The 27,919-nt window shown below is 46.5% G+C and overlaps 1 protein-coding gene and 2 long non-coding RNA genes across 14 annotated transcripts in view; 1 reads left to right on the forward strand and 2 right to left on the reverse strand.

Annotated features, from left to right (window-relative positions):
- The window catches only part of LYN (LYN proto-oncogene, Src family tyrosine kinase), a 112,746-nt gene extending 101,500 nt beyond the window's left edge, over window positions 1-11,246 (forward strand). For 7 of the 12 annotated variants that reach the window (XM_032610563.1, XM_032610556.1, XM_032610564.1 and 4 more), the window contains 2 exons: window positions 1,641-1,772; window positions 9,791-11,101. In XM_032610563.1, coding sequence (XP_032466454.1) covers window positions 1,641-1,772; window positions 9,791-9,993 — 335 coding nt within the window. In that variant the 3' untranslated portion in view covers window positions 9,994-11,101. Of the gene's footprint in view, window positions 1-1,640; window positions 1,773-2,103; window positions 2,342-9,790 lie in introns of those variants that run through there. The other 5 variants (XM_032610569.1, XM_032610566.1, XM_032610567.1 and 2 more) reach the window with 2 other exon arrangements.
- Window positions 2,382-9,784, reverse strand: LOC116742722. The gene is made up of 2 exons (XR_004346551.1): window positions 5,550-9,784; window positions 2,382-3,024 (listed from the first exon to the last, which is right to left on the reverse strand). It is a non-coding gene; the product is annotated as an uncharacterized LOC116742722 (long non-coding RNA).
- Window positions 11,247-16,539: 5,293 nt separating the features above from the next.
- LOC116742721 lies at window positions 16,540-27,510 on the reverse strand. Its single transcript, XR_004346550.1, has 6 exons — window positions 23,538-27,510; window positions 23,120-23,256; window positions 22,435-22,492; window positions 20,784-21,077; window positions 18,241-18,315; window positions 16,540-16,691 (listed from the first exon to the last, which is right to left on the reverse strand). It is a non-coding gene; the product is annotated as an uncharacterized LOC116742721 (long non-coding RNA).
- Between the last annotated feature and the right edge of the window lie 409 nt (window positions 27,511-27,919).

Genomic DNA, 27,919 nt, shown 5'->3' on the forward strand with positions numbered 1-27,919 from the left:
GAAGGTACCCACAGAATTTACAGAGGTGACAAACAAATTGAAACTTGATTGATTCGATTTGTCTAGCATCTCCTGCATTCGTCATACTTACGGTAGTTCTCCTGCCTCGAGTTTGCATTCTCTTAGGTGGATTATAATTTATCCTTGGCCTTAATTATCTTCAGCAAAGTGGCAGGTCAAGGAAAATAGTCTGAGGAGAAGTAGCTAAAAGCGCTATCCTAAGTGCTTTCCATACATCATCTCATTTATCTTTGCAATAACCCTATGTGATAAGTAGTATTATTGTTTCCACCTTATAGATGAGAAAAAAGGAGAGGTTCAGAAGCTTCTGAGGACCCATAGTAAGTGCTAGAGCCAGGACTCAGAGCCAGGACTCCAACCCAGGAGATGTGGCCTCAAAGTGCATGAGTCAGAATTTATTACATCGGTTTTGTAGAATTTGACAGGCCTAGGGTCTCACAGAAATAACCATTCTCACGAGAAACACGTGGCCTAATGCAGAGAGCTCGGGTCCTAGAACGAAACAGTAGGTCACCTCAGGGCAAAAGTAAGGATATTTACCCTCACTGGTATTTCCTCTGTGCCAAGCATGCAGACCCACCCACTTAACCCTGACGGCAACAGGGGAGGTTCTGCTGTTTACTCATTTCATGGATGGAAGTGCCAAGAAAGTGCAGAAACAGTAAGTGTCTTGCCGGGGTCATACCTGGCTGGAAACAGCAGAACCGGGAGTCAAGCCCCTGCAAGCCCTGCTGGACCCCAGGCTCCACCCAGCCACGCCCCACGCATAGGCCCCGCCCCAACCACAGCCCCGCCCTTCCTGGCCCTGCCCTGTGCACTAGGTCTGGACGTCACAGAAAAGTCTAAAGCAAAGACATAGTGAAGGCAAATGTATTTTTAAAATTCTATAGTAGTTGGTGGAAAGCCCTTGCCTTTCCAGGGTGCAGAAGTGCCCGAGTCCCCTGCTTCCCTTGAGGTGACCCTGCGAGCTCCCCGGGGCCAGGCTTGCCTCCCAATGTGACCCGGCGGCTAAGTCGACCTGAGCCTCACCAGCTTCTCGTGAGAAACCTAGTTTCATCGTCGTCTCACTCTGGGCAGATCATCAACCTACGCAATTCCTAGAAGAGTAGTAATGTTTGGTCCCGTCAAACGAAAGCTTGGAGTAGCATCTAAAAATCCCCGTTGGTACAGGCTTCAAGAGATTTATCCACAAGAATATACACATCGAGATACATATATTCCGTCTAAACATGCTCTGGGTCATTAGAGAAAATGTGAACACGAAGGATACACGCTCTAGAAGGCTGATGTGTTGGGACAGGTGTACAGGCTAAGAATAGATGCCTTTCCATTCGGTGTCATGTTCTCATGTTTCAAGTGTGCTAGTTGTGATTTCGCTAAGTTTCGCTAAGAAACTTTGCTTCTTAAGAGGGGAATGCCCGCGAGGGAAACAGAGGGAGGCAAACATTCTTAGTATGACATTTTGTACCATCTCTATTTTCTACTGTGTGTATGTGTTAACCTGTTCAAAATAATTCATTAACATTTTCCCCGCAAAGGAAAGTGTGAGGGTCACACGCCCATGACTCCTTTGTTTCAGCTCAGAGACCCAAGTAAAACACCTGTGTCTTCTGCTCTAGGTGCTAAGTTCCCCATTAAGTGGACAGCTCCGGAAGCAATCAACTTTGGATGTTTCACTATTAAGTCTGACGTGTGGTCCTTTGGAATTCTCCTGTACGAAATCGTCACCTATGGGAAAATTCCCTACCCAGGTATCAGTTACTTACCTATTTCCATTCACTTGGTATATATGAGAAAAAAGCCAAGTGGCACGAGTCATAAAAAGATAAACTTATATCCAAAAGTAAAGTAAGCCCACGGTGCTAGAACTTTATTTTGACTGTCGTTACTGGAAGGTGTCCTAAGATATGCTTAGAAACTTCTCTGCCATCTTGCCTGATTGAGTGCATATTCTTTTGCTTTGCTAATCAATTCCACCCCTTGCTGCCTAGAACGTGCCTGGCACCATCACAAGGATGCATTAGAGGATTAGACACAGGTGCCCCTCCCAAGATAAGGCTTTTACAATTCTTTCTCGGTCAGTTTTGAAACAGAAGTTCACACAAGGGACTTCGGAGTCTCTGCCTCATCAGGAAATAACCACCTCTGTGTGGGAGTGAAAGATTCTTCAGATCTTTGACTTACTGGACGTGGGGACATCGTTCAGTATTTCCGGATTCCTAACCTCCTCGGAGCCAGATTCTCCCAGCTCTCCCTTTTTCCAGGATCCATGCTGGAATGTGCAAGAAGAGGGATTTTTCCCCAAGCTGTCACATTCTTGTTAATGTTTGGCTTTTAACAAAATTAATGGATACGGCCAATTTTAAATTAAATCTTTAATGTTTAAGTCATTCCCTCGTTCAAAAAAATATCTGAGGGAGCCCAGGCACTCACGAGGTGCCCGGATGGAGCAGTCCCAGCGTTTGCCCTTGAGAGCTAATACTTGAGGAGGAAGAGACCCATAACAATCACTAATAATAATCACTGGTAATAGGGCCAGTGCGTAGGATGGGAGGGGCGCCATGGAGGGGGCACGGTGGTGTAGGGATCGGGGGATGGGGCAGGGCTGCAGGTTCTAAACAGTGATCCCGGCAGCAGCAGGGAACTCGGGGACTTGACAGAAGGGCCTGGGTGGCCCACGGGGTCCCGATCAGGGGCTGGAGGCACGGAGCTGGGCGGGAGCGGATGCGAGCCTCAGGGGCCACGCAGGGGCTTCGGCCCCGACTCCAGGAGACCGGAAGCTTTGGGACAGAGCAGTCGCACGGTCTTTGCACTCCTCGTCACCCTCACTGCCCTTCGGGGTTGAGCCGTAGAGAAGCTGGGGCCCGGGGGGCCAGCCGGAGGGGAAGGCCTTCAGTGGTGCCTGCGCAGTGGGCTGACTGTACCGTGAAACCCCTCTGGTGCCCGCATTTCATATTCTGACGGCCGCTCTGTTCTAGACACTGAAGTTCGTGAATAGCACCCCTGCAAAATGGGGACAGTATTTCCTGATCAGCCCGGATATCTGACATTATATATCTATAATCTATAACCTATAGAGAAAGATTATATATATATATATATATATATATATATATATATATATGACATCTGATCAGATAAACATACAGCCTCACACATGGTGTGTGGTATGTACTGCATGCTCCATAGTGAGGTGCTAGACGAGGCCCTGAGGCTCTGAGAAGGGGACTCTTGCCCAGAACTGCATCACGAGCTCCTGGCAGAGCCGCTGCGGAATCCCGGCCTTCTCAGTCTGACCTGCTGTGCTCAATGCCCACGATTAGAAAATGCTTGGGGTGAAAAACCATAAAAATTATAAAATAACCAGGAGAAAAGCAGTGAGGATCACACACACACACACACACACACACACACACACACACACACACACACACACAAACCTGATAGGACCAACCAGAGAGCATCAATTGGTCTATTCTGCAGTCTCTTGTCCTCTGATAGGACCAGGGATATGTCATCCTTTCGGGAGTTCTGGGTTGATGAGGTTTCCCAGTCACAAGCGTTGTGTGTTATGAGAGCCTCTAGCATTAGGACATGTGAACAGAGCGGACAGTCCTACTTACTTACTTATCAGAGGACTCGATCCATAGAGAGCATGGAAACTGGTGAACATAGACAGTACATGCCAGTTCCATCACTGTTATAAAACTGTTTACGACAGGCCCACTGACAAGTTATCGGAGAATACTTTCTTTACCCGGAAAAGTGCTGGATATGTCTCTTTTTTTTGTGGTTTAGAAGCTATATGCCTAGCTTTGCAAAATAAAAAGGCGCTAAGAGAAAGAAAAGGGGAATAAAAACAGAAAAGAAATAAGAAAGTCTCCTCTAAAATGAACAGAGGAAAACAGAAGACTAAAAGGTGTAGTATATCAAAATGTTACTATCCTTGAGTAATGAAATAACAGGTTACATTATTGTTTTCTTGATAAATTCCTGAAGCGGCTAACTTTTTACAAGTATGTTTTTATTAAATATTTTACTTCTTGTCTAAAAAATATATTTAAAAAATCAGGTAGTGCAAAAGGCTTCTGATGGAAACTTGCCCCCGGGGCCTCACTCTTGTCGGCTCCTGAGACGCACTGGCTTTCAGGAATCTTGGCTATTTATCCTAACATTTGCTGTTCATAGTTCTAAATATTATACGCAGACTGTTATTTCCTAAGGCAAGATTTTCCTCCATTTTAGTTATTATTAAATAAGAATATGGTCACACGGTTCTAAGTCCAAGAGGTACAAAGAGGTGTAAGGTGACAGGTGCGTCTGTCTGCAGCCACGCAACCCCTGCTCCCAAGGCAGCCACTGTTCTCAACTTCTGGTGCATCCGTCAGAGACATCCCAGGAATATCAAGGCGTATATAACTAGAGCTGTACCAAGTACACAGAGTGACTGGATGCCCAAACGGATAGCAGCCACAGAAAACAGACCCTGGGAGTGTGAGAATAAAATGTACAATGCTGTTAATAAACTTATCAAAACTCTGGTCGTCAAATACGAAGTAAGTGCTAGTGGAGCACGAGAGTGTCGTTTCCCATTTGCAGTCCTACTCGTTGAATAGACGCTCTGAACTGGCACAGCTGGCACCACGAACTTCTGTGCACATGGGATGTAATGCAGAAAAGGGCTTTTCTGTCACCTGCTTTTTAGGAAAGGGCTTTGCACCTAGTCGTTGTATTTGGGGCAAATCTCAAAACTCCTTTGTCTTCGTTTACTGTTAGTCCATTTCAACTGCATTTTATTGTTATGTTTTTAAATGTGTAGCCCCTAGCTATGAATTTAAATGTGCAGCCCCTAGACCGAAAGCTCTTGCCGTGAAGCGCTCTCTCCTCATGGGTGGGGACATCGAGTGAGTAAATAGATCACGATTGTTGCATGCTCGACTTTGGAGATTGTCTCGTGAAAATTGGAGGCATCAAAGATAATATTCTTCTAGTTCATACCTAGAAGATAGACTCCGCTCCAAATAGGACTTCTTCTGGAGAGACTCGTGCCCTAAATATACTTAAACAGCTAAATAAGTCCAGTTACCAAATTTGTTTATATTACGAATGCTAGTTCACCAAACGTCCTCACCTAGAATTTTAAGCAACGTCTTCCACTGACCTCAGCTTTCCGAGTGGCTGCCCTGAAGGCTGATGGCTTCTGTACCTATCTCCTCCCTAGGATCCCGTTTCCTCTATGGAAGCATTCGAGATCCTTCTTTGTCCCTGAGATTTATGGCCATGTACCTTGGTGTGACACTTCTGTCATTTTTATGTCATGCTCGGTACCTGTTTTATTCTTTTGATTTGGAAACTTGTAGCCGTAGATTTTGGGAAGTTTTCGTATATTGCTGCTTTGAAAATTCGCTCCTTGCCTCTTTCCAAATCACTCACTGGTAGGACAGTAGACCTCCTGGGGTGATCGTCAGAGCCCCCTGTCTACGCTTCTGTCCCTGTCATCCTGTCCTCTGTCCTCCTCTGAGGCTTACCTTCTCCCCCTTGCTTCGGTGAGACGTCTTGTGGGAACAAGGGCCTCTGGACCACCGGGCTCACTGCCAGCATCCTCACCCGGCAGTATCTTCAGGTCTGTTCTCTGGCACTATTTAGTTCCTTCTGAAGAGGATCTTCCAGGCCCTGCCGGTGGGAGCACCGCCTGGCCATCAGCGTTCCGGAGGTGCCCTGGGGAGCGGACGTCAGCGTCTTTCTTTGCTGTTGTTGTGGGTTTTCTTATTGTGGTAAAAGAAACACAGAATAACATTTACCATCGTAACCATTGTTAAGTGTATGGTTTAGTGGCATTAAGTACATTCACAGTGCTGTGCGACCATCACCACTATTCATTTCCAGAACTTTTTCATCTTCCCAAACTGATACTGTGGTCCTTAGGGTCATTAGACACTAAGTCCCCATTCCGCCTGCCCCCCCAGCCCCTGGTCACCTCTGTTCTACCTTCCGTCTCTAGGAATTGCACTGCTCTCGGCGCTCCTGTAAGTGGAATCGTACTGTATGTGTCCTTTTGTGCCGGGTTCATTTCACTCAGGTGCAGCCCGGCTGTGGCCCGGGCCAGGTGCACCTCACTCTCCTTGCTCCCAGTGTCCTCCGCGACCCCTGCACCCCGTCCACTGGGCCTGGAGCTTCTCTCCTTCCATCCCTCCGGCGTTATCCTGGGCACCTGCGAGGCGGGTTCCAGGTCCAGGCCTGCCTGCAGCACCGACCTCAGCCCGAGAGTGCCCCGTCCCAAGACGTGGTGACCAGACATCCACTGCTGACTCCTCTCTGGTGGGCGCTCGGGTCACGTTCCTCCTCTGGGCTCAGACCACTTCTGCCTCTGGCTGACAGGTGTCTCCCGATTACATCAGAGACGCCGTTCTTCTCTTTCGTGTTCTCTTTTTGTTTGGGGATGAATTAAAGGGAAAAAGGGAGGTGGGGCAAAAAGATCCTTCACTATCTTAAAAGCAACACTGTAGTCATATTTGTGTAGCAATTTTCTAAAGAAACTAGAGGGGATCTTTGTGGTTGGGGGTTTGTTTTGCTTCGCTCTTATAAAGAGAAAGGAGGTTTGAAAAAGACGAAGCTTTCGGAAGCATTGTGTCTTTTCTGGCTGCTTCTTGCCAGGTGTATCTGTAGCATGTTAAGCTGTATGTGAACCAGAATCAGGAAACTCACCGTGCTGCTAACGCTCCATCACAAGCAACGCTTAGAAAAAAACAATTTGCCACTGGGCGGGAGCCTGCGGTCCCGGGCCGGCTGTACTTCCTTTGCTCACACATACAGGCTCGCTCTGTCGTTAAAGATTGTCCTGGTTCCTGGAGCGCCCAGGCTTCTGTCTCCTGTCGCTAACCCCCGTCCCTTTTCTCATCTCTGCTCTACTGCGTTCTTCTCCCTCCCTTGCTCCCTCACCAACTTGTAGTCTCTGCCAATTCCTACCGACTCCAGATGTCACCTCCTGCCCACCCCCCAGCTCCGTCTCCTGAGCTGGCTTCCCCACTGGGCTGTGTGCCATTTGAGGACAGGACTCTGCCTTAGTCATCTTTGTACCTCTCAGAGCTTAGTGCCAGCTCATGACCCGTAGGAGGTACTCACTACACGCTTGTCGAAAGGAGGGAGGATGGAATATGAAGTTGCTTGCCTTTAAAGATCACCAGCCAGTGGGTGTTTGCTTTCTTCAACCTCACAACAGACCAGTACCAGGTTTAATCTTAGGGTTCGGTCAAGGTCTCTCTCCTCTCTTTCTTTCTTCCAACAGACTTGTCCATTGATAGCCGTATTTTGTTGGTAGATTTACTTGTACATAAAAAGACAGACTTCAGATTTCCTTCTTTTTATTCCTCTTATCAAGTCAGATTCCCCAGCGTGCCTGGCCTTCCTCTGCATCATTGAGAGAGTTCTTCGGAGTTAGGAGAACATATAAGAACAAGGAAGAAAAAAATCTGCAGTGCAGCAGCGTGGGCCCTAGAAAGGTTTATTTATCTTCTGTGGGCACGTTCTGACCTTTTATGCAACTGGGGCTTCTCCAGGAAGGAGGTGAAAGAGGTATTCCTACCCAGCCTTGCAGGTCCAGCTGATGTTTCCTTTATCCTGGATATTAATCCTCCTGCCAGGACCCCAGAACTTTCCCCAACGCCCATGTAGAAGTAAACACGGATATTTCTTCAGAAATTTATCCAAGTGAGCTTGGCTAGTTACAGAAGCCAGAGCAATGCTGAAGCCACATAATTTATGGAGACCAGGAGCCCAATTAAAGAAAGCGATGCAAATCAGCCCCTTGGCTTCAAGCAATGAGAAGCAAATGAAGTGTTCCAGTTAGAACATTCCCGTTACGCAAATATTTGAAGATGATGTTGCAGAAGTAGCCTTGAGCAAAATTAATTCACCGTGTAAACAACTTTCAAGAGATCTTAACAGTTATAAGGTTGGCTTGGATCTTCCCATTTCAAAAACAAGGGCTCTTCCAAGACAGAAATAATCGTGTCTCTTTTCAGGGGTTTAAATCCAGGCAGGGCCCTTCAGTAACTGTGTCCTTAGAAGAAGAAAGGTTAGTTAAGGGCAAAGGAGTTCAGAGGTCACTGATTATGACCCACAGTAAGAAACAGACAGAAACCCGTTCCATATATAAAACAAAAGTTTCACAACACCACACTGACTTTTGCCATGTACAGTGCACTCTGATCTTTTCTATTTCTCTCTGTTATATTGGTAATCTATAGTTTTAAATACTGGTAGCTCCCCCAAAATCAATTTAGTGATCCCAAATGGGTGGTGACGTACAATTTGAAAAACACGGATTTGAGAATAAATTCAAAAGAAGGGTCTGTTTCCAATCAAGTCAAAGACGTTTCCCCTAAACTGTCTAGTTATCTTTTAGGATCTTTCCAGTGACCACTAGTGGTAAAATCTATGGCTATGGAAAGGCGATAACTATGGAAAGGGAATGGTTGGGGTGAATGGAGCTCCCCGTGTGCCAGATATTATATGTATTCTACGCGTGAAAATATTCCACAAGAGGTACAGCTCCTCACTAGAGGAGCCCATGTCCCTACAGAATGAGGTAGCCACAAAATAGGCCAAACACCCAGCTGTGGATAAGTCCTGCTAGAACTGCCAAATGAGCATGTCTCGATATCCCACTTTAGCACTGGAGGAAAATGTTATTAAAATGACCTTTTTTGCCTTAAAGCGATTCTCAGTATCAAAGATGGACAGTTCAGCATCTGAACTGCCCTGAGACATGTGACCACAGTAAAAGCCATCCTCCGTGGTCAGCTCTCTTGCAGAGCCCCGTAGGAAGAGCGGGCAGCCTGCTTCCCTCGCCGGCTGTTGAGATGTGCTCTTTCCCACAGCCTGGCGGACTCTGCCTCTTACAGTACTGAAGGCCGGGACCATTTGAGGAGTGGGGATTAAACAATTGGTCCTGCTGACTTAAGGATCCTGACTTCTTTAAGTACACTTACGATGAAAAGCTAATTTTGAAAAAGTATCGGTAGGAGATACTGTACGGGAAAATGATCTTTTTGGTATTACAGGTAGAAGCTGGGAAGAAAATACTACAAAAGAAAGTGAGATTAAGTGTTAGGACTGGGCTGTTCATTCACGAGGTCTGTCAAGTCCAGTGTCCTTTTGTCATTAGAACTCACTTTGTCTTCCATTTACCACGGTTGCCTGTTTTCACTTTGGCAACTGAATGGTACCTTGATCGCCTTCGTACTAACATTTATTTCGTCGCTTACAGAAATGTCCTTAGCCTCTGTACCAGTTTTCAGAGCTGCCAGCACAAAATACCACAAACTGAGTGGCTCAAACGACAGAAATTTATTTTCTCCTGGTTCTGGAGGCCGCAAGTCCAAGATCAAGGTGTCGGCAGGCTTGCTTTCTCTCGAGGCTTGTCCTTGGCTTGAGACGGCCGTCTTCTCCACGTGTCTCCCCCGACCTTTCCTAATCTCCTCTTCTTACAAGGACACCAGTCAGAGGCAGTTAGGGACCACCCTAAAGGGTTCATTTTGACTTGATCGCCCCTTTAAAGGCCTTAGCTCTAAATGCAGTCACATTCTGAGGTCCTGGAGGCTAGGAGTGCAACATAGGAGTTTGCAGGGGAGGGTATGGTGGGAACACAGTTCAGCCCATGGCAGCCTCCGAAGCTTTGCTTCAACCACAGATGCAGGAGGTGGGTACCACTGCAGCGCGTGAGCCTGGGTCAGGCTTCTAAATGGTACCTGTGGTTTCTCGGCCTCAGGGAGAACTAACGCCGACGTGATGACCGCCCTGTCGCAGGGCTACAGGATGCCCCGCATGGAGAACTGCCCGGACGAGCTCTACGACATCATGAAAATGTGCTGGAAAGAAAAGGCTGAGGAGAGGCCCACGTTCGACTACCTGCAGAGCGTCCTGGACGACTTCTACACGGCCACAGAGGGCCAGTACCAGCAGCAGCCTTAGGGCGCAAGGGACTCAGGCCACTCACGGGACGGCTGCCTCCTTAGGAAGGAAAACGTAACAATCCCTGCTCACTAGTTATTTCCTGGGCTGGGGTCACCGGCCACCCCTGCTTCCCACACACAAGGCTAACACTCAGGAAGAACACCCCCCATGGGAAAGGATTCTGCTCGCAAGGGCCACTGCCCACCAGTGCGTGGCCTGGCCTGCTCCCCGTGGGCAGTCCGGCCTCGCTAGACCAACCCCTGGACACGGGCTTCTGAGAAGACAACACCTGTCCCACCAAAAGTGCACCCATATCAGCCTCGTGTTTACAAGGGGGTGTGTGACTCAGAGGTTCAGAGGCCATTTCAGTAAATCCCAGACAGGAGCACAGCTAAACTCATTTATGAAAGTAAAATAACCATATGCCTTTCACGACGCTTCTTTGTATTTTCTCTATGCTTTAGCTTCTTTGTTTAAAAAAAAAAAATTTACTAATCCAACCTGTTAGACTTTGCAGGTGAAGTCAGAAGCTTCAGTGTGGTTCCCAGATTTCAGTGATCTCCCACCTCCCGCAATCTGAGACTGTTCAGTTTCCTTTGGTGGAGGCCGCTCAGAACCCCAGCTGGGAAAAGGGGGTCTCTTTCCTTGAAAGTGTCACCTGCAAACAGACAGGGCAGCCGTGTTAAGCGACATGGACCGCCCCCCGCAGCAGCCGGGGTTTGCCCAGACCACCCTGGAAAGGAGCTTTAGAAACTGCTCTGCCAGAAGAAGGAATACTTTTCAACGGTTCAGCTTTTCAACTCCACAATCTCCTGTATCCAGACTTTTTTGGACAATGTAGTTTGGAAGAACAATAAGATTCCGATCTCTGCAGAAACGTCTAGGGCCTTACAAAACATCAGAATTTTCTTTATTGCTTCAAGTGATTTTGAATATTGTTTTAATGATCAAGTATTCATTTTAGTCATACTCTAGAAAGTAAAAATGCCATATTTGGGGGCTGTTTTTGTGATTCAGCAATCTTTTCTAAACTGTGTAAGGTCTGTGTGAGACTATTTATATGAAGATACGATGGGAAATAAATGAGTCAGGGGGCTCAACTGAGCCACTGGAGCGAGAGAGACGAGAGGTTTTGTTTATTCAATTTTTCTACTGTAAAAGCTTTGACTGGAAAATGCTATATCACATCACATTTCACTTATGCTGTTGTGTATATACCTAATATTTCAATTTTTGATTTTATTTTAATACACCCGGCCCAGTAACGTGAAGCTTTTCCCTGGTGTTTAACATCTCCTACTGTCATCAATATAAAAATGAGTACCAGGTGGTGGGGGTGGGATGAGAGGTGATTCCATTGGACACATCCTTTAAAAAATTGTGTACAAGTTCTACCTCCATCTTTTGAGTGTTTTCAGATTGGAGAACGGAGGAGTTGCTGGGCTGGACAGCTGTTTATCCCTTTATGGGGGCACAACAGGATTTGTTTTCAAACAGGCTCAGCAAGCACCATTACAATTTCACTTTGTGTTGCCTAGGTGTTGGGTGCCTGGGGAAAGGGATGGAATATTTTGCTTTCCCTAAATTTTAACTTCTTTTCCCGTGTGATCTTTTTTTAAAAAAACAAAAAAACGGTCCTTTCTAAAACAGTCTAAAATTCTCAACTCACAAGAGCCATCTCCACACAGGTGAACTATTATCATCTAATGCCGGCATAGCTGGTCACCTGATTCGCCAACGGCGCATCTTCTACAAACACCCACCTGTTCACGCTTTAGTTCAGAATCACACACGTGACCCAGCGTGGAGAGAAAGTGTAAGGAATCCCTAAAGCAAAAAGAAGTCTCTAAGGAATTACTAAATTCATCTTCACCGTGTTTTTCTCCTCACAATTCTGCTTCCTTTGGCCATTTTACTTTCCACTGTCCCCCTCGGTCAAGTCTGTGCTCCTTTGCTTCCAGCATCTCCTCCGTCACCTCGGGCCTCCTGGCTTACTCTCAGCCTGTGCCCATACACAGGGTGCTCGGTGGACAGCACGCACCGTTAGGGTTCCTGGCAGGCAGAATCAGGGGCTGGGTAGGTGTTTGTTTAATCTCGGTGTGCAGAGGCGTGCAGGCTGGCTTACATCTTCACGTCCCAGGTCACTGAGAACTTGAAAACCGGAACCCTCCCCCCACCCCTAGACACTGACTCTGTTGTTCTGCCCTGGGGGAGCGGGGAGGGGATGTGTCAGTGTACTTGAAAAGCTTCCCAGTGAATTTAAGGTTAGTATAATGGATGCCCAGGCTTGAGAGCCACCCCCCAGCTTTGACCCATATTGCAAAGTGGTCCGCTCAAAAGAACCTTCTCTTTCCCCAGATAGTTCGGTTTCCCTGAGGACGATGTAGTCAAAAAGGAGGAAGAAGGAGAAGGAAATGTGCCTTTTTCCTTCCTTAGGTACGGGAAGCTCACAGAACCTAAAGTAAAGCTCAGAGGCCTGACACGTGTCCCGAGGAGGAGGGGACACTTGGTACTTCTGTAGCCCCTCCAAGAAGGCCTCCCGAGGTGCTGTCAGAATCCCACTGGGAAAGCATGTCCAGGCCTTCTTTTAGGGGACACTCTACGTACACCACAGACGCCTTGACTCCTGTCCCAAGAGTGTAGAAGGGGGTCAGTTAAAGGAGGAGCCGTATTTACTTGCTTACACAGTGGGATAGATCAAGGGCACTGAAACACAAGTATAAGCTCATTTCTCATTTTGCCTGTGGTGAAGGCTTTCCCTTTGCCCAAACAAACTACATCCTGGGCAGTAGCTGCTGAAAGGTACTCAGTAGCAAAACACCAGCATCTGACAGGCTTCACTGAATTAAAACAATTGCTCAGCCCCCTACCCTTATGATTTTAACTGCCATGTTCCACATCCAAGCTTCCTGTGTTCTCTGCCCAGAGCATCTCTCAGATGAGCTCACACCACCCACCTTTCCTCTCTGTATCTTCATTTCTATTTCTGCTGGTTGAATGAGACTTCAGTTCTCTATCTCTACACTTTGACTACCTGATGAACTGAGGACACCTGGCCATTCTTCCTGATGGGAATGATGACTACAAATACACAAAGATACCCATACACCCACCATTCTCTCCTTGTTCTCTTCTGTGCTTTGGCTCTTAAAAAAGTTACCTTGAACTCACACAATCACTCCTGAAGTTCTGAATGGTACTGTCACTATTGCATGGCTGAGAAATCAGAGGCATTCAGGGCCACAAAAGGAATAGATTGGCTTCTCTTCATGTTTTCTTGCAAAATAAAACAAGTGAAATACCTTTACCGTGGAATAATCCTGACTCAGTTGGATAATCTAAGTGGGCAAAGGAATTACTTTAAAAATGCCCCACTGGAGTCCACACAGATGTGAGGAAATTCCTTCTAAAAATTCTAATTTGGGGAGGAAAGTCACGCAATAATTTAACTCACCATTCACACTTTTTAAAAAGACAACTTACAGAGAGTACGCTTTTGAATAAAATGCTTTGATAACATTTGTGCTCCATTTCATATCATGAAGCTGTATTAAACTGATAAAATTGTATCCCAGAAAGTTCTAATATGGTAAATGTGTAGGAGGCAAGCCTTCCGATTTAATTTCCTGTGTTCTAAAGAATCTAAATTCTTTGAGTAGGAGCCAGTGCCCCAAATGTCCCAAGGCTCCCAAGATGGTCACCGAGTGAGAGTGAATATTCCCTTAAATCTGGAAATGATGGGGGCAGTCTTGGGGGCTTCCATCTCTAGGCTGTTGGAGAGATTTGTCAGATACAATCTGGATTGGCCAATGTGCGATGTTAATACAGAACTTCTAGAACCAAAGGTGGCTCTATTTACAGCACCAAAAGTCAATACCGTGCCACAAAGCAAGAAAACAATCTGTGAATTTTTTTAAATTACACTTATGCTGGGGCTCAGACAAGTCCTTAAGCCCTCATCTGCTACCCTCAGGGTCAGATGTGTTTTTGATTTAAGGTTTGTTTTTTGTTTTTGTTTTTATTTAAGAGGTTAATACAATGACTATTTGGTGGCAAACCCTCAGTGAACACTAGAGAAGAAACCATTAATCAAATAAAACATTTCTGCAGGGAAAAATGCCTGAACTCATAGGAAGTGGGATGAATATAGCCTATAAATAGCCCTGGATCAGGTTTTACCACCAAATGAGTTCTTTAAAAACGTGGTTTGGAATATTTGGGGCTTTTGTGGCGAAGGGGACGGGCCAGAGGGCTTGGAGGGCAGGCAAGACCTTTCAAGACCTTTCAGCATCAGTGGTGAGTCCAGTTCAAATAGACGACGTGGGGGTTGTGGTTACTCAAAACTCATTTGATGCAGCCATGTTCCAGGATGCAAAGTATTTATGCATCTGTTTGAAACAACAGAGTCATTAACATACTCTCTGATCAGACGCACGTCAGGGCGGTCTGAGACTTCGCAGTTCAAGTGAGGAGAGGCGTCTGGTGGTTTTAGTTGCCCACAGAGCCGCCAGTGAGCTGTGGTTGCTGAAATAAAGAGTGAAGTAGCTGGCAAAGGACCATGAACAAAAAGAGATGCGCTTTCACGAAAGTCAGACCACGCGGGAGCGTTCCATTCAACTCTGAGCACTAGATGGCAGACTCCCAAATCTAAGTGCCCTGAGAGAGTCTCTCTGATGTGGGCAGGCGGGTACATGTGACAGAACTGGGAACACATCACACACGGAAGCCTTCAGACTGTCGGTGGGAGCCAGAGCCCAGATGTTTTGATGGGAGAGAGAAATCATTTTCAAACAATTGCCCTGTTAAAGGATTATCTTTTGAATCCTTCTTTGTAAGACATTTTTTTCCCAAAGTGAATCATCACTCCTAATCTCTTTTTTGTCCATGTACTTAGTTTTAAAGAAGGTTTCCATGTGTTAATAGTAGTCATTCAACACAGTGCTTTGTTGAACACAGTCCTGAACACAGTCTCAGATGGCTGGCTTTAAGGGGAGAAGTGCAGGTGCAAGAAAACTATCATAAAGAAAAAAGTAGGTACAGAAGGTGAAGAAGGTCCTTCTGAGGAGAGACCACAGGGCTGGTTACAAGAACAGGCATGGAGATAAAGCAAAAGCCTTCATAAAGAAGTGACATTCGGGACTGGCTCTGAAGAGGGGCCAAGCGCCGGTAGCGGAAGAAGAGGCCGCAGGGAGTTTCAGAGAAAGGCTGCAGCGAAGGGGGAGGTGGGGCAGGGACGTCGGGGGGCTTCAAGGACAGAGCCCCCCAGATGGGTGGAGCTTGGGCACAAATCTCAAACTTGAGAGTGTCTCCGAATCACCTCCTTATCACAAATCCCTGCCTTCTCATCCCCCGCTGAGCTTCCGGTTCTGGGCTGGAGGTCTGGGGAGGGGCCCGAGAACGGCAGCTGATACGCCTGGCCCTGGGCCACCTTCGCTCTGCAGGCGGTGGGGGGGCGGGTGGCGCAGTCAACGGGGATGAGGCCCCATGAGGAGAGAAGGTGGAGGCCCAGGTAAGCCATGCTGGCTGCACTATGCATTTGACAGCCTGGGGGCGGGGGCGGGGCCCAGCTCCGAGCTGATGCCTGCGGCCGGTGCCCGTGGCCGGTGCCCGTGGACGGCGGGGCCACACCGCCTCCCTCCTGGCCCAGCTCTGCTCACTGAGCTCAGCTCCCAAATAGGTGTAAGATCAGAACTCACTTCCTGTGGTTGCTACAAGAAATGAATGCAGTAACATCTCATTATGAGTCAGGCACACAGTGAAGTCAGTGTGTTCGTGAAATAAAGACGTGATAAAGTCCAGTCGGCCAGCAGTGTGAGGGATGGATGGACAGGAAAGCCCACGAGGAGGCTGTTACGGCAGGAAAGTGGAGAAAGGCTAAGCTCCCAGAATCCCCAGGGCTGCTCTGGGGGCACTGTGGACGCAGACCACCCCCCTGGCCCTTGCCCGGCACCCAGAGATCGGGTTTCTCTAGATTGGGTGGGTTTTTTCTAATTTTTAGCAACCTCTCCCATCTGTGATATTGATTTAAATATTCAAATTATAACCCTGAGAAACTAAACTAGGGAATTAGATTTGGGGGTTGGCAACGGTTATGGGTTGACTTGCGTCATCCCAGAATGGTATGTTGAAGTCGCAACCTCCAGGACCTCAGAATGGGACCTTGTTTGGAAACAGGGTCATTGCAGATGTATTCAGTTAAGCTTAGATGGTGTCCCGGGTAGGGCCCTAATACCAGACCATCGTGGGAGGAAACAGAGCACACACAGAGGGAGGGCCACGTGAAGACACCCAGGAACACGGCATCTGCAAGCCAAGGAGAGGCTGCTCAGAGCTTTTCTCATGGCCTCAGGAGGTCCTCCTGGTACCCTGGGAGGAGACAGCATCACCCAGAGCTGCCTGCGCTGGTCACCTGCTGACACCGGAAGCTGTGCCCTGGTCACCTCTGGGGACGCTCCTGCCCCGGCCCGGAATCTTCTGGGACCTCTATCAAAGCCAGTGGTTAGTTTGCCAGGGCTGCTGTAACAAGCACCACACACGGGCAGCTTAAACAACAATCATTCACCTCTCAGAGTTCTGGAGGCTGGGAGTCCAAGATCAAGGTGCCGGCAGGGTGGGCTCCTCCTGAGGCCTCTCTCCTGGGCTGGCAGACGGCCGCCTTCTCCCTGTGTCCTCACTTCGGCTTCCCTCCGTGCACATCTGTGTCCTAATCACCTCTCCTTATAAGGACAACAGTCACATCAGATGAGGACCCACCCTCACAGACTCATTTTAACTTCATTACCTCTGTAAAGACCCCATCTCCAAACACACTGAGTTACTGAGGGTTAGGACTTCACCATATGAAATTTCGGGGGACACAAACCAGCCATAACACTCAGTCTTGGGAAATAGAGAACATGAGCTAGAAAGGAGAACAGATGACACCCAGCTGCACCCAGTGCGGAGGCAGGTTATGAACCCAGGCTTCCCTGGGACACGTCAAAGCTGGCTCACCACGCGGGCCCTTCCTGCAGCTGCCGAGGGGCCGAGGACCCCGCACAGCCTGGCCTGGCGGCTGGCACCGCCCATCCAACCTAACCCAGGACGCCCAAGCCTCTCAGAGCCTTGGCTCCCCCAGTCCTACCCTGCCGGGAGCACGGGGCCATGGAGGTGAGCACATCCCAGTCCGCAGTGGACTGTGTGCTGGGGTCAGCAGGAAAGGCTGTCACCAGAATCACTGCACAGACAGACCACGCTGTGAGCCAAGTTTACCAAGACGCGGTGTGTGGGGCTTGGCAGGAGAGGGCGGGAGAGGGCAGGAGAGGGCGGGAGAGGGCAGGAGAGGACAGGAGAGGAACAGCCCAGGTGAGGGAGTGCCCGTTGAGCCCACCCAGGGCCCAACAGCCGCAGAGGGAGGAGCAAACTGGACAGAGTGGGCCCTGCAGCCAAGGTGATAACCTCGGGGCATCTTTGCTTCTTGTGATGGGAAAACGCAAGGAGCACGTGGGTTTCCGTCCACGGTCACGTGCACACGCACACACAGGTAGCAGTTATCGTGGGAAGCCGTCATCTTCCACTGCATCTTTACTCCAAGGGACGTGTAAGTATGCCAAGCTGTTTTTTCTATTTTGAAACATAGCTATTTTGGGAGACAGAACACTTTCCTATTATTTTTTGCCACAGTCCTCAGAAACTGTAGTATTTTGTTGTTGATGTCATCATTTAAAATGAGTTCCGTTTCCTAAAGAAGCCAGAACTCGTGGATGGGAAATAGGATGAATTAATCTCCACTATGGGAAACGTATACCAATAAAATACCAGCTGCTCATTCACGTATTCAATCAACCGCTAGTTATCGATTACCTGCCCTGTGCCGGGCACCACGCTGGGTGCTGGACTCGTTGGAATGTACTTCATTTTGAGGACACCCGGACCAGAACATCCCCCCACCCCGCTCACCAGAACATTCCCCCCACCCCGCTCACCAGAACATCCCCCCACCCCGCTCACCAGAAAGAATATCCCCCCACCCCGCTCACCAGAGCATCCCCCCACCCCGCTCACCAGAACATCCCCCCACCCCGCTCACCAGAACATCCCCCCACCCCGCTCACCAGATCATCCCCCTACCCCGCTCACCAGAAAGAATATCCCCCCACCCCACTCACCGGAACATCACCCCACCCCGCCCACTAGAACATCCCCCAACCCCGATCACCAGAACATCCCCCCACCCCTCTCACCAGAACATCCCCCAACCCCGCAGTCATTTACGCTGTCACTTACCTCTCTGAAGAGCAGCTCCCCATCTGTCAACAGCTTTGAAAATGTCCCAGCCACACTCCAAAGGGCTGCTCGGGCCTGTAGTAGGAAATAAAGAAAAAGAGAGTGTGAAAAACTTAAAAATCAGAAGAAAACTCTCAACTCCAAAGAATCAAATCAGGGGCTTCCCTGTGGTGCAGTGGTTAAGAATCCGCCTGCCAATGCAGGGGACTCGGGTTCGAGCCCTGGTCCGGGAAGATCCCACATGCTGCAGAGCAACTGAGCCCGTGCGTCACAACTACTGAGCCTGCGCTCTAGAGCCCGGGAGCCAGAACTACTGAGCCTGCGTGCCACAACTACTGAAGCCCGCACGCCTAGAGCCCGTGCTCCGCAACAAGAGAAGCCACTGCAATGAGAAGCCCACGCACCGCACTGAAGAGTATCCCCCGCTCACCACAACTAGAGAAAGCCCACGCGCAGCAACGAAGACCCAACGCAGCCAAAAATAAATAAATTTATATTAAAAAAAGAATCACATCAGGATAAATATTTTTCTCCTTGTTAGTCAGTAGTGTGCCAAAGAAGCCCTTTGAGGAGTGAATTCACACATATACAAATTTCTGGGACAAGAGCTGTGGATGAGAAAATAGGGTTCCCTCTCCAGGAGGACAAAACTGAAGCAGGAAGAAGGGGAAACCCCACAGGCTCCTCACAGGAGAATCAGGGGTGAGGATTCCCCGCCAGACACACGGCCCCATCGACAAGGTGCATGAGGCTTAACATCTGAATGTGAATCCCCATAATGAAACTCCCATGTTTATTACACCATGTAATGCAAAACAACAGCTGGATGCTCTCCTTTGAGAGGAAAATAATTTTGAAACAAAGAGTGACAGAAAGAGATTTCTTTTCATTCTTTTAATGTACAACCTCCTTTCAAATGTAGGAGTCTAGCTTCTGGTGTTTTCAGGTACCTGTGTTAACTTTTTAATGAACATTTTGGATAGCAGTGTAGTGTAATCAGGCAGAGATCTTAGGGAAAAATATGAATTCTCACTGTTCTGCCCACTTATGAGAGCTCTTGAGAGGTTTAGGTGACGAGTACCACTCAGGATGAGGAGTCCCCGCCTCCCGTCCTTTCTTGAATTAAGTGGAATTAAGTCGGTTGCCTGATTTCTCAGTAAAGCAGTGAGAATTCATGCTGAGAAGGGTGACACCCAGGCTCTGAATCAGACGTCATTGCTACGAAAAGCTTTATTTCTTAATAATCGGTTCATTTTTTTTAGATTCTCAACCAATGACCCCTGCCTTATTTGCATAGTCTGGACAATATCTTCCCCTTTCTTTCCCTGGGTTAGCGTCATACAATTTGCCCAATTTTGTAAAATCTAATTGTGAATCAAGGGCTTCAAAAATATTGCTGGTCTTATCGGACCTAGCTCAACTTCTAGAATTCTTAAATATGTGAATAATGTAAAAGTGCTTAAAGACCTTATAGGCTCAAGTGTCCTCATTTCATTGCTATATATAATTGCAAAATATTGAAACAGATCATTTCAATAGATAACTTATTCAGTCCCTATGTGTTAAAGGCCTGCTCTGCATCCAGAATTATGCACTGAAGATACTTACGAGCCAATTCAACGCTAAAGGCAAGGTTAATCAAACGATGGAGGACTTTTAAAGTGATACGTACGTAATAAGATAGAAAAATATCCATGATGTATTGTTAAGTAGAAATAATCAGAATACGAAAGTATTTACAAAGAACGAGTAGAGCCGTTTTTTAAGGAGGAAATGTCAAAAAGTATGCGGGCTTCCCTGGTGGCGCAGTGGTTGATGCAGGGGACACGGGTTCGTGCCCCGGTCCGGGAAGATCCCACATGCCGCGGAGCGGCTGGGCCCGTGAGCCATGGCCGCTGGGCCTGCGCGTCCGGAGCCTGTGCTCCGCAACGGGAGAGGCCACAACAGTGAGAGGCCCGCGTACCGCAAAAAAATAGTATGCAAAATAATAAAAATGAGAAAAGAAACACTTTAAGGGAACACACGAATAACAAAGATTGAATTGGGCTTTTTCCTTTCTACTTTCATGTATCTTTCAATTTTCATTATTAACATATTACTCCAATAATGGAAAAGAGACATGCTCACAGAATAACGGAGCTAAATCCTATTTGTAGACTGAACAGAATCTATTTAAAAGTTTAAAAGTTGCTTAAAAGAAAAAAACCACACTGATGGGGATATGTCAAAGGGACACAGAAGCCAACTGAAAGATCTCCCAAGGGCCAAAGCTGGAACAAATTGAGTAACAAAATAAATAAAGTAGTACCGGGCTATAAACCAGAGGGTAAAATAAGTAGTCACGAGTCTACACTGGTATCAATAAATAATTCCGTAAATCAATGGAGGAGAAGAGACATTTTTCCCATGCAGAAGATTTCCAGACAATTAACGTAGATACTTGGCCTTCCAAGAGGTGAAGCATCACACACACCCCTTAAGTGCTCACTATGCAAAGTGACTTGCTTCCAAGGAAACAGCATAGAAAGGGAGGGAAAAGGTACCTTGATGGTGGGGAAACCCGACAAGCACCCCTTCAGCCGGGTGACCAAGGTCAACATGCACAGTGATTGGTCATATCAACTGCGTGACACCAGGTGATGAAACAGCCCGGCACCTCTGTGGTCTTCCGCCACCAAATCCATAACCCGGCTCGATCACCAGAAAAGCATCAGACACGTGCAAACCGAGGGGCATCTTAAAATATTCGCAGCCAGTAGCCTCAGAACCGTCAAGGTCATCAAGATCAACTAGAGGAGACAGGACGGCCACGTGTCCTGCGGTCACCTGCATGGGATCTTGGTACAGAAAAAGGACATTAGGGAAAAACTGAGGAAATCGGGATAAAACCTGGACTTGAGTTAATAGTAAGTTATCAACATCAGTTCATCGGCTGTGACAAGTGTTACGAGATGTTAATACTGAGGAACTGGATGCAAGGTGTACTAGCTTTGACATGTTTCTGTAAATCTAAAACTGTTCTAAAGTTTATTAGCAACAACAACTGAAAGGTAAACAAGTTCCTTGAGTCTTGGTACCCGGAAGCCATAGTCACCAACCTGTCATTTACTCAGAGTTGCGTTATTCAAGAAGTCCAGTTTGTTACAAGTGTAGGTGCTTATTCATAAAGTTAACACTTCATTAAGAACAGAAAGTGAAGGGAGTATTTTTATCTGACTTCTGGAAAACACAAAGTAACACACATATCCCTGACAAATGGGTTTAAAGAGACGCTTGGTCAATTCTAGCCAATTCCTGCGGAAGACAGCGCCACCTAGTGTTCTGTCACATGAATGAACCAGTGGTGGTTCTGGTTACTTTCGTCCGTCGGCTGTACGTTACCTTAAATCCGAATTCAAAACTGAAAAGATAAATGAAATGGAAGCACATTTCCCCCATCCCTCCCATAAGTCCTTTTAATACCAAATGACTTGAGTAATAAAACTGCAATAACTTGGTTTCATTTATAACCTCAGCCTAGAATCTTTTTTTATAAGATAAAGGCCTGATTTTCAAAACTTCAGTCCACTAATAATGAGCATGAAAGAGATCATATCAGAAATACAAACGGATGAAAAAGTGTAATAATATAGCTGCTTTTATAAGTTACAAAATAACTTAAGCTTTATAAGATAGCAGCTCTCAATTCCAAGTGTCAGTTCTAAAAACCATAAAGGTATATGTTAATATTGTGTCATTGAACCCAACACTTACATAAAGTTTCCTTGTTTAGTAAGTCCATGCTTATATTAATATCAAATTGTTATTCACAAAGTTATACCTTTATTAAGAATAAATAGTAAAAGAGGAAAAATGGGGTCGATTATGGTCTAAAACGTCTCAAGGGAAAAAAAACCTCAAATGGTTAATTAACAGATATTGGTTTTAAACCTTAATGTTTTTTCAAAATGTGTCATAGCAAACACAGCTGAGATAACTGGCACCTTTCACCTGCAAATAACCGAAGTAGCAGTTTGCCTAGAATATAAACGACCAAAGTTTATTCCCCACCCTAATTTCCTATGTGCTTCGCATGCAGAATAGATGGAAAAAACTCCACTTCACTTATCAATTTGATTGACACTCTTTGCCCTCTTCTGACCACAAAGGAATGTTAAGATAGGCCCCTGAAGTGATTATTTCTGTCTGTCATACCTTAGATTAAGAGGTATGTCCTTGGGTTAAGAAGTCATCTTCCATAATGGAAAAGAATCTGAAAAAGAATATGTATATATAACTGAGTCACTTTGTTGTACACCCTGGAACATTGTAAATCAGCTGTACTTCAATTTAAAAAATAAAAAAGAAGTTACCTTCCAGTTAAGATTAGTTTTTGCTTTTGTTTTTCAGATTTCACTAAGATTTAGTTAAGAGAGAACTTAAAGGGCCTGTTAACAATTTATCCAGGTTATAATTGATTCTAGCTTTTTCCGTTTGTTTTTTCACACAGAAATTTCCCTGAGCTTTGGGGCTTAATCATTTTCCTGACACCAAGCCACTGACTGTCCACCTTAAAGGATGGCACCTGAGGTGTGATGCGACAGCTGGTAGTTTACCCCATCGTAATAGCTGATGTCTTTTCCCCTGGGAATATTATAACTAACCAGCTACCAAACAAACAAACAAAACCCAACAGTGAAATGCAAAACACAGAGCAGAGAGGCGTGGGTTATTTTCTCCTGAAGAGAGATTTCAGCCTGCATGGTAATACAGCACAGCACAAGGATTCGGGCAAAACCCTGAGGCTCAGTCGGCCCTGTGATTGCTGGGAACTGCCCCCCTCTTCCCGGGAAGCGTGTGTGCCCCGCCAGGCACCATGGCTCCTGTGCGGGGCCCTCACCTGGGATCCGGCTGCAGAGGCCCAGCCGGAGCCTCCCCATGCCCTGAGCCCACACCATGTTCCCTGGGCTGCATCTAACCCGGTGACACTCAGGAGATGAAACAGAGGCGGTCTCCCCCTGGTCCAGAACGCTTTTCCTGGCGAGAGAAATGAACAGAACGCGAAGCTGCCTCACCCAGGGATGAGTCTGGAGCAGAAACCAGGAGTTAGGAACAGAGTCAGAGGCCTGATCCCACAGCCGCTCTGGCCTGGGCTGGGCACCTGCCCACCGGGCTCTAAACAAACAGAGGGGATTTGGCTAAAGAGGAGACCCAGGACCAACAGGTGAGCCGCGACAGGGTGGCGGGCAGAAGGCCCCCAGAAGCTCTGGCCCAAGGAGCCAGGTGCTTCCTCCTGCCAGCACGCTCTGGGCAGTTACCTGAAGTCCTTCGGACACGTCTTCCTTTCACGACAGGAACGGATCAGAACAACCGTCACATTGGGTGCATGGCTGAAGTGGGACAAGGTCAGCCGGGAGACAAGACCGGCCCCTGTTACACGAAGGAAAACACCTTTGACACCCAGGCTCTAGAGGAAGAATAGAGCCTGGGTCTTAACGATGATCTAAGATGGACAGACGTTTATTTTATGGCAACACAGGTTTTATGATTCTGAAGATTTTGCTGTTTTCTCCTCCAATTCTAGGACGTTACAAAGACAGCACTGGAGCTGCTGTTACCTGTCTAATAAAAGCTGGGAATCCGTGCGTTCCTTTCAGGGTCTGTACCGTGAATGCTCTGCACTGTGTTGCTTTTCACAGATTTAAGGGTCTCCTAGCATGAGAGTCTCGGGACTTTGAGAGGGTGGGAAACAGGCCCCAGACAGGCCGAGGAGAGGCAGCTTTTCCCGGGACAAAGCACCGGGAGGAGGGGCTGCCTCCAAGATCACCTCCAGCAAAAACAGACACAGAATGACCCTGGCCGGGGCTTTAACAGGAGCGGGCTGGAGTCTTCGTGGTGCTGGGAAGGAACAGCCTTTCGCCGCGCTAAGATGTTCTCTCGCAGGATAGTGGGTCCTCAGTTAGGAAGACAGAATGCATCCCTCTGTGTTCTCCTGAGAGAGTGCACCCCTCCCTAAAACTGCCAACAGCAAAAGGGATGGTGAGTTTAGTTGAATTTTCTCTGAGAGAGGTCCATTCACAATGATTATAAGTTGATTTTAAAATAAATGAAAATTAGAGACAATAAAAACATTTCCCTGTTGATTGAATGAAGTAGGATTTCGGTTTTCATGCAACTCCTCGCCATTTTGCTGTGTGGCAGCTTCAGGAATTGTTCGTTGATTTTGCAGAATTGTATACGTCACCGTAATTAGAGTAGATTTGAACCGTTTTCATGCCTTTCAGTGCCATCTGTAGGTGAGTTGAGGTCACAGAGATTTATAATTGAATCGAGTCTGGAGTACACGTCACCGCAGGTGTGAACACAATTCCCCATCAACTTCCCTGGGGAAAGATTCATGACCAAGGGGTTATTTTATTAAATTTTCAAGTAAAAAAAAAAAAAAAATCCTTCAGGAATCTCTTCAAAGTTGCAGTAAAATTTTGCAATGCTTTAAATTCGCTCTAATAAGTTTCATGCCAATCCTGAGTCCCTGGGATTAATAAAAACACATAAAGATATATTGTGCTGTGTGTTCTGGAACCTTCTGGAGAACGGAAGGGACGTTCTCCAGGAAGCAGGGTGGGGAGAGAGGGCAAAGAGGGTCCTGAGGGCTGGTTTAAATATTCCTGCCACCTTGGCATCCCGTAGCTTCTGCCCCAAGGATCTTTCTGGTTGTGGCCAACTCTCCAGATTTGGGGCGGACGGTTTGCCCTGTGGCTGCATGTCTCAGATGGGTGCAAGGAAAGTCTTCGATTTGCCACGTGTCCAGCTTTTTCTTGTCATAGGAGGGGAATAACGACTTCTGAACGCTTTACCTGTCAGAGCAGAAATCACATCAGCATTCTGGATCACCTTGGCAAACACAGCTCTTAACTAAGGCCGCAGCTAGGAAATTAGAAAGAGAGAAAGAGGAAAATCTACTCTTCTGGTTGCAATTGATTTTCATAAGGCCCATCTGAAGAAACATTTGAGAACCAGATGAAGAATATCTTTGAAGTGGATTTGGAATTAAGCAAAGCAGAAAGGAATCTCCTAACAGTAGGGTGACCTTGTAATTTAGCATCCAAACTCGGACATTTTTGAGAGTAAAAGGGAGCGGTTTCATTAATTACACGGGGAAAATTTGTGCATCTCCTTGGATTTTAAGTACTGTGTACATTTATTTAAAGATGAAAAATAAGTTAGCATCTGTTATTTGCTAGAGCTGCTTTCTAACAAAAAAAACTTGTTTTATTGAGTGTTACTAGATTCTTTACTGTAGCCACTTTCAAATAAAAATCCTGGCACTTCTCCAAGCTTGTCAATGCCAGTATTCTCAGATCTTCAGTCAGGATTAAGACAATAGAGAGTCCTCTTATAATTATGGAGTAGAACACCATTCCTACTAATGGTGCTGTATAGTCATGGGAGGAAGTTAGCATCACATCCATTTAGGATTAGGGAAAAACTATTTCTCTTTAATATAATCATAGAATTCTAGAATTCAAAGCTGAGATCTCACTTAGTCTCAACCTTTATATACCAGGCATCTAAGTCCCAGAGAGGTCAAATCACTTGCTCAAGGACAAACAAGAAGGAAGAGCAGAACTGGAACCCACGTCTCCCAATACTAAGTCCTGTGCACTTGTCAGCTCCACGGTGTGTGCATGTTTGCATATACGTAGTCACGGTGTGCCCACTGCTGTGAGATTCTCATCACAGACTCTGGCTTTCATGCTGCCTGGAATGTAATGACCAGAATCTTCCTTTTTTGGACATCTTCCATTTCATTTGTGGATTTCTTGGTCTATCACTTGGTAATATTAATTACAGTAAAAAGACTCTGTATAAGATCTACACTTGTAACTGATTTTAAAGTGTCTGATGCAGTATTATTATCTATCGGCACAATGTTGATCTCCAGAATGCATTCATCTTGCATAACTGACATTTTATACGTTTCACTAGCAACTTCCATTTCCCACTCCCCACATCCACAAATAGCCACAATTCTATTCTTTGCTCCCCTGCGTTTGACTGTTTTGTTTTTATTTTTATTCTGATTTTACTTCATGCCAATACTGTGGAATTTAAATATTTTATGTCCTGTCTCTGACGTGATTATCTAGTTTTGTTCCTTGTTTCCTGTGTTTTGTTTTTTGCAACTTGTTCCTGTTTTGAAGGCCTTGAAGGCATTGGGGCTTGGGGAAAATCGTTTCTAGTATAGAGTGTGATATTGTGAGGGAAGCTTTTCACATCCAGACAGGGATGTAGATGTGGTTGAGGCTATCCAGTACCCCTAGAAATGGTCAAGCCCTACCGTTTCTACTGCTTGCAGAACGAGGTGAACCTGGGTCTCCTAGGCCACTGGGGATGCTAGCGGGATGTGCACTGGAGAGGAACAGGACTTTCCGTCCCTTCTATTCCAACTGGAACTCATTTGAATGCAAAAAATGTCTGTGTGCCAGGCACTGCGTGAATTGCTGCCATGGGTCAGATGGAGTAAAACACATGCCCGGAGAAAGCAGTCAGCTGCAGTCCACTGGCGGGAGGAGGTGTGGGAGATACCCAAGTTAACTCAGGACCAGACTGAATTTGCCATTTACCCAAGAGTGCTATCAGGGGTTCAGTGAGAGAGCGTTTCAGTTCTGACGCATCAGTTATCAGGTTGTCATACAATTCACCTGTTGAAGTGTCTCTCTCCCTTCCAGACACAAGCTCCTCAAGGCCATGTCTGTGCATCCTTGCCTGGCACAGAAACAAGTGCTTCATAAGTGCTTGTGGCTGGAGGGGCGAGGTGCAAGCAGTGCTATGGGGATTCAGAGGTGGGTGAGAACAGGGCGACGTTGGGCAATCAGGGAGGGCTCCACAGAGAAGGTGTTCTTTGAGACAAACCTCGAAGAAGTGATAAGATCATAACAGACTCAGATGGGAAAGAGAGACGTAAGTATAGGATACAGGAGCAGGGAAGGTCACTTGACCAGAGCTGATGGCTGGAGAGGAGGGCCGGAACCAGATTTTTATTGAGATACGATTAACATAGAAATGTATATTAGTTTCAGATATAAAACATCATGATTCGATGTTTGTATCTATTGTGAAATGATCGCCACAGTAAGTCTAGTTAACATCCATCACCTCACAGTTACCAATATTTTTTCTTGTGATGAGAACTTTAAGATCTTCTCTCTTTGCAACTTCTAAATATAGTATATGAACTATAGTTGCCATGCTATCCATTACATCTCCCTGACTTATTTCATGACTGCAAGTTTGTACCTTTTGTTTCCCTTTCATCTATTTTGTCCACTCCAACCCCACCCCCACCTTCTGGCAGCTACCAATCTGTTCTATGAATTCACTTTTTTTGTTTTTAGATTCTACATACAAGTGAGATCACAGTGTTTTTGTTTCTCTGACTTATTTCACTTAGTGTAATGCCCTCAAGGTCCATCCATGTTGTTGCAAATGGCAGGATTCCCTTCTTTTTCTTTGACTAATATTCCATTGTGCCTGTGTGTGTGTGTGTGTGTGTGTGTGTGTGTGTATGGGTAAAGAAGATGTGATTGATGGCATGTACATATATACATACTATCAATATACTGTGTGTGTGTATATATACAATGTATAATATATATAATGTCTTCTTTATCCACACATCCATTGATGGACACTTAGG

Source organism: Phocoena sinus, chromosome 17 (genome assembly GCF_008692025.1).
Source record: "Phocoena sinus isolate mPhoSin1 chromosome 17, mPhoSin1.pri, whole genome shotgun sequence".
Taxonomy (NCBI): Eukaryota; Metazoa; Chordata; class Mammalia; order Artiodactyla; family Phocoenidae; genus Phocoena; species Phocoena sinus.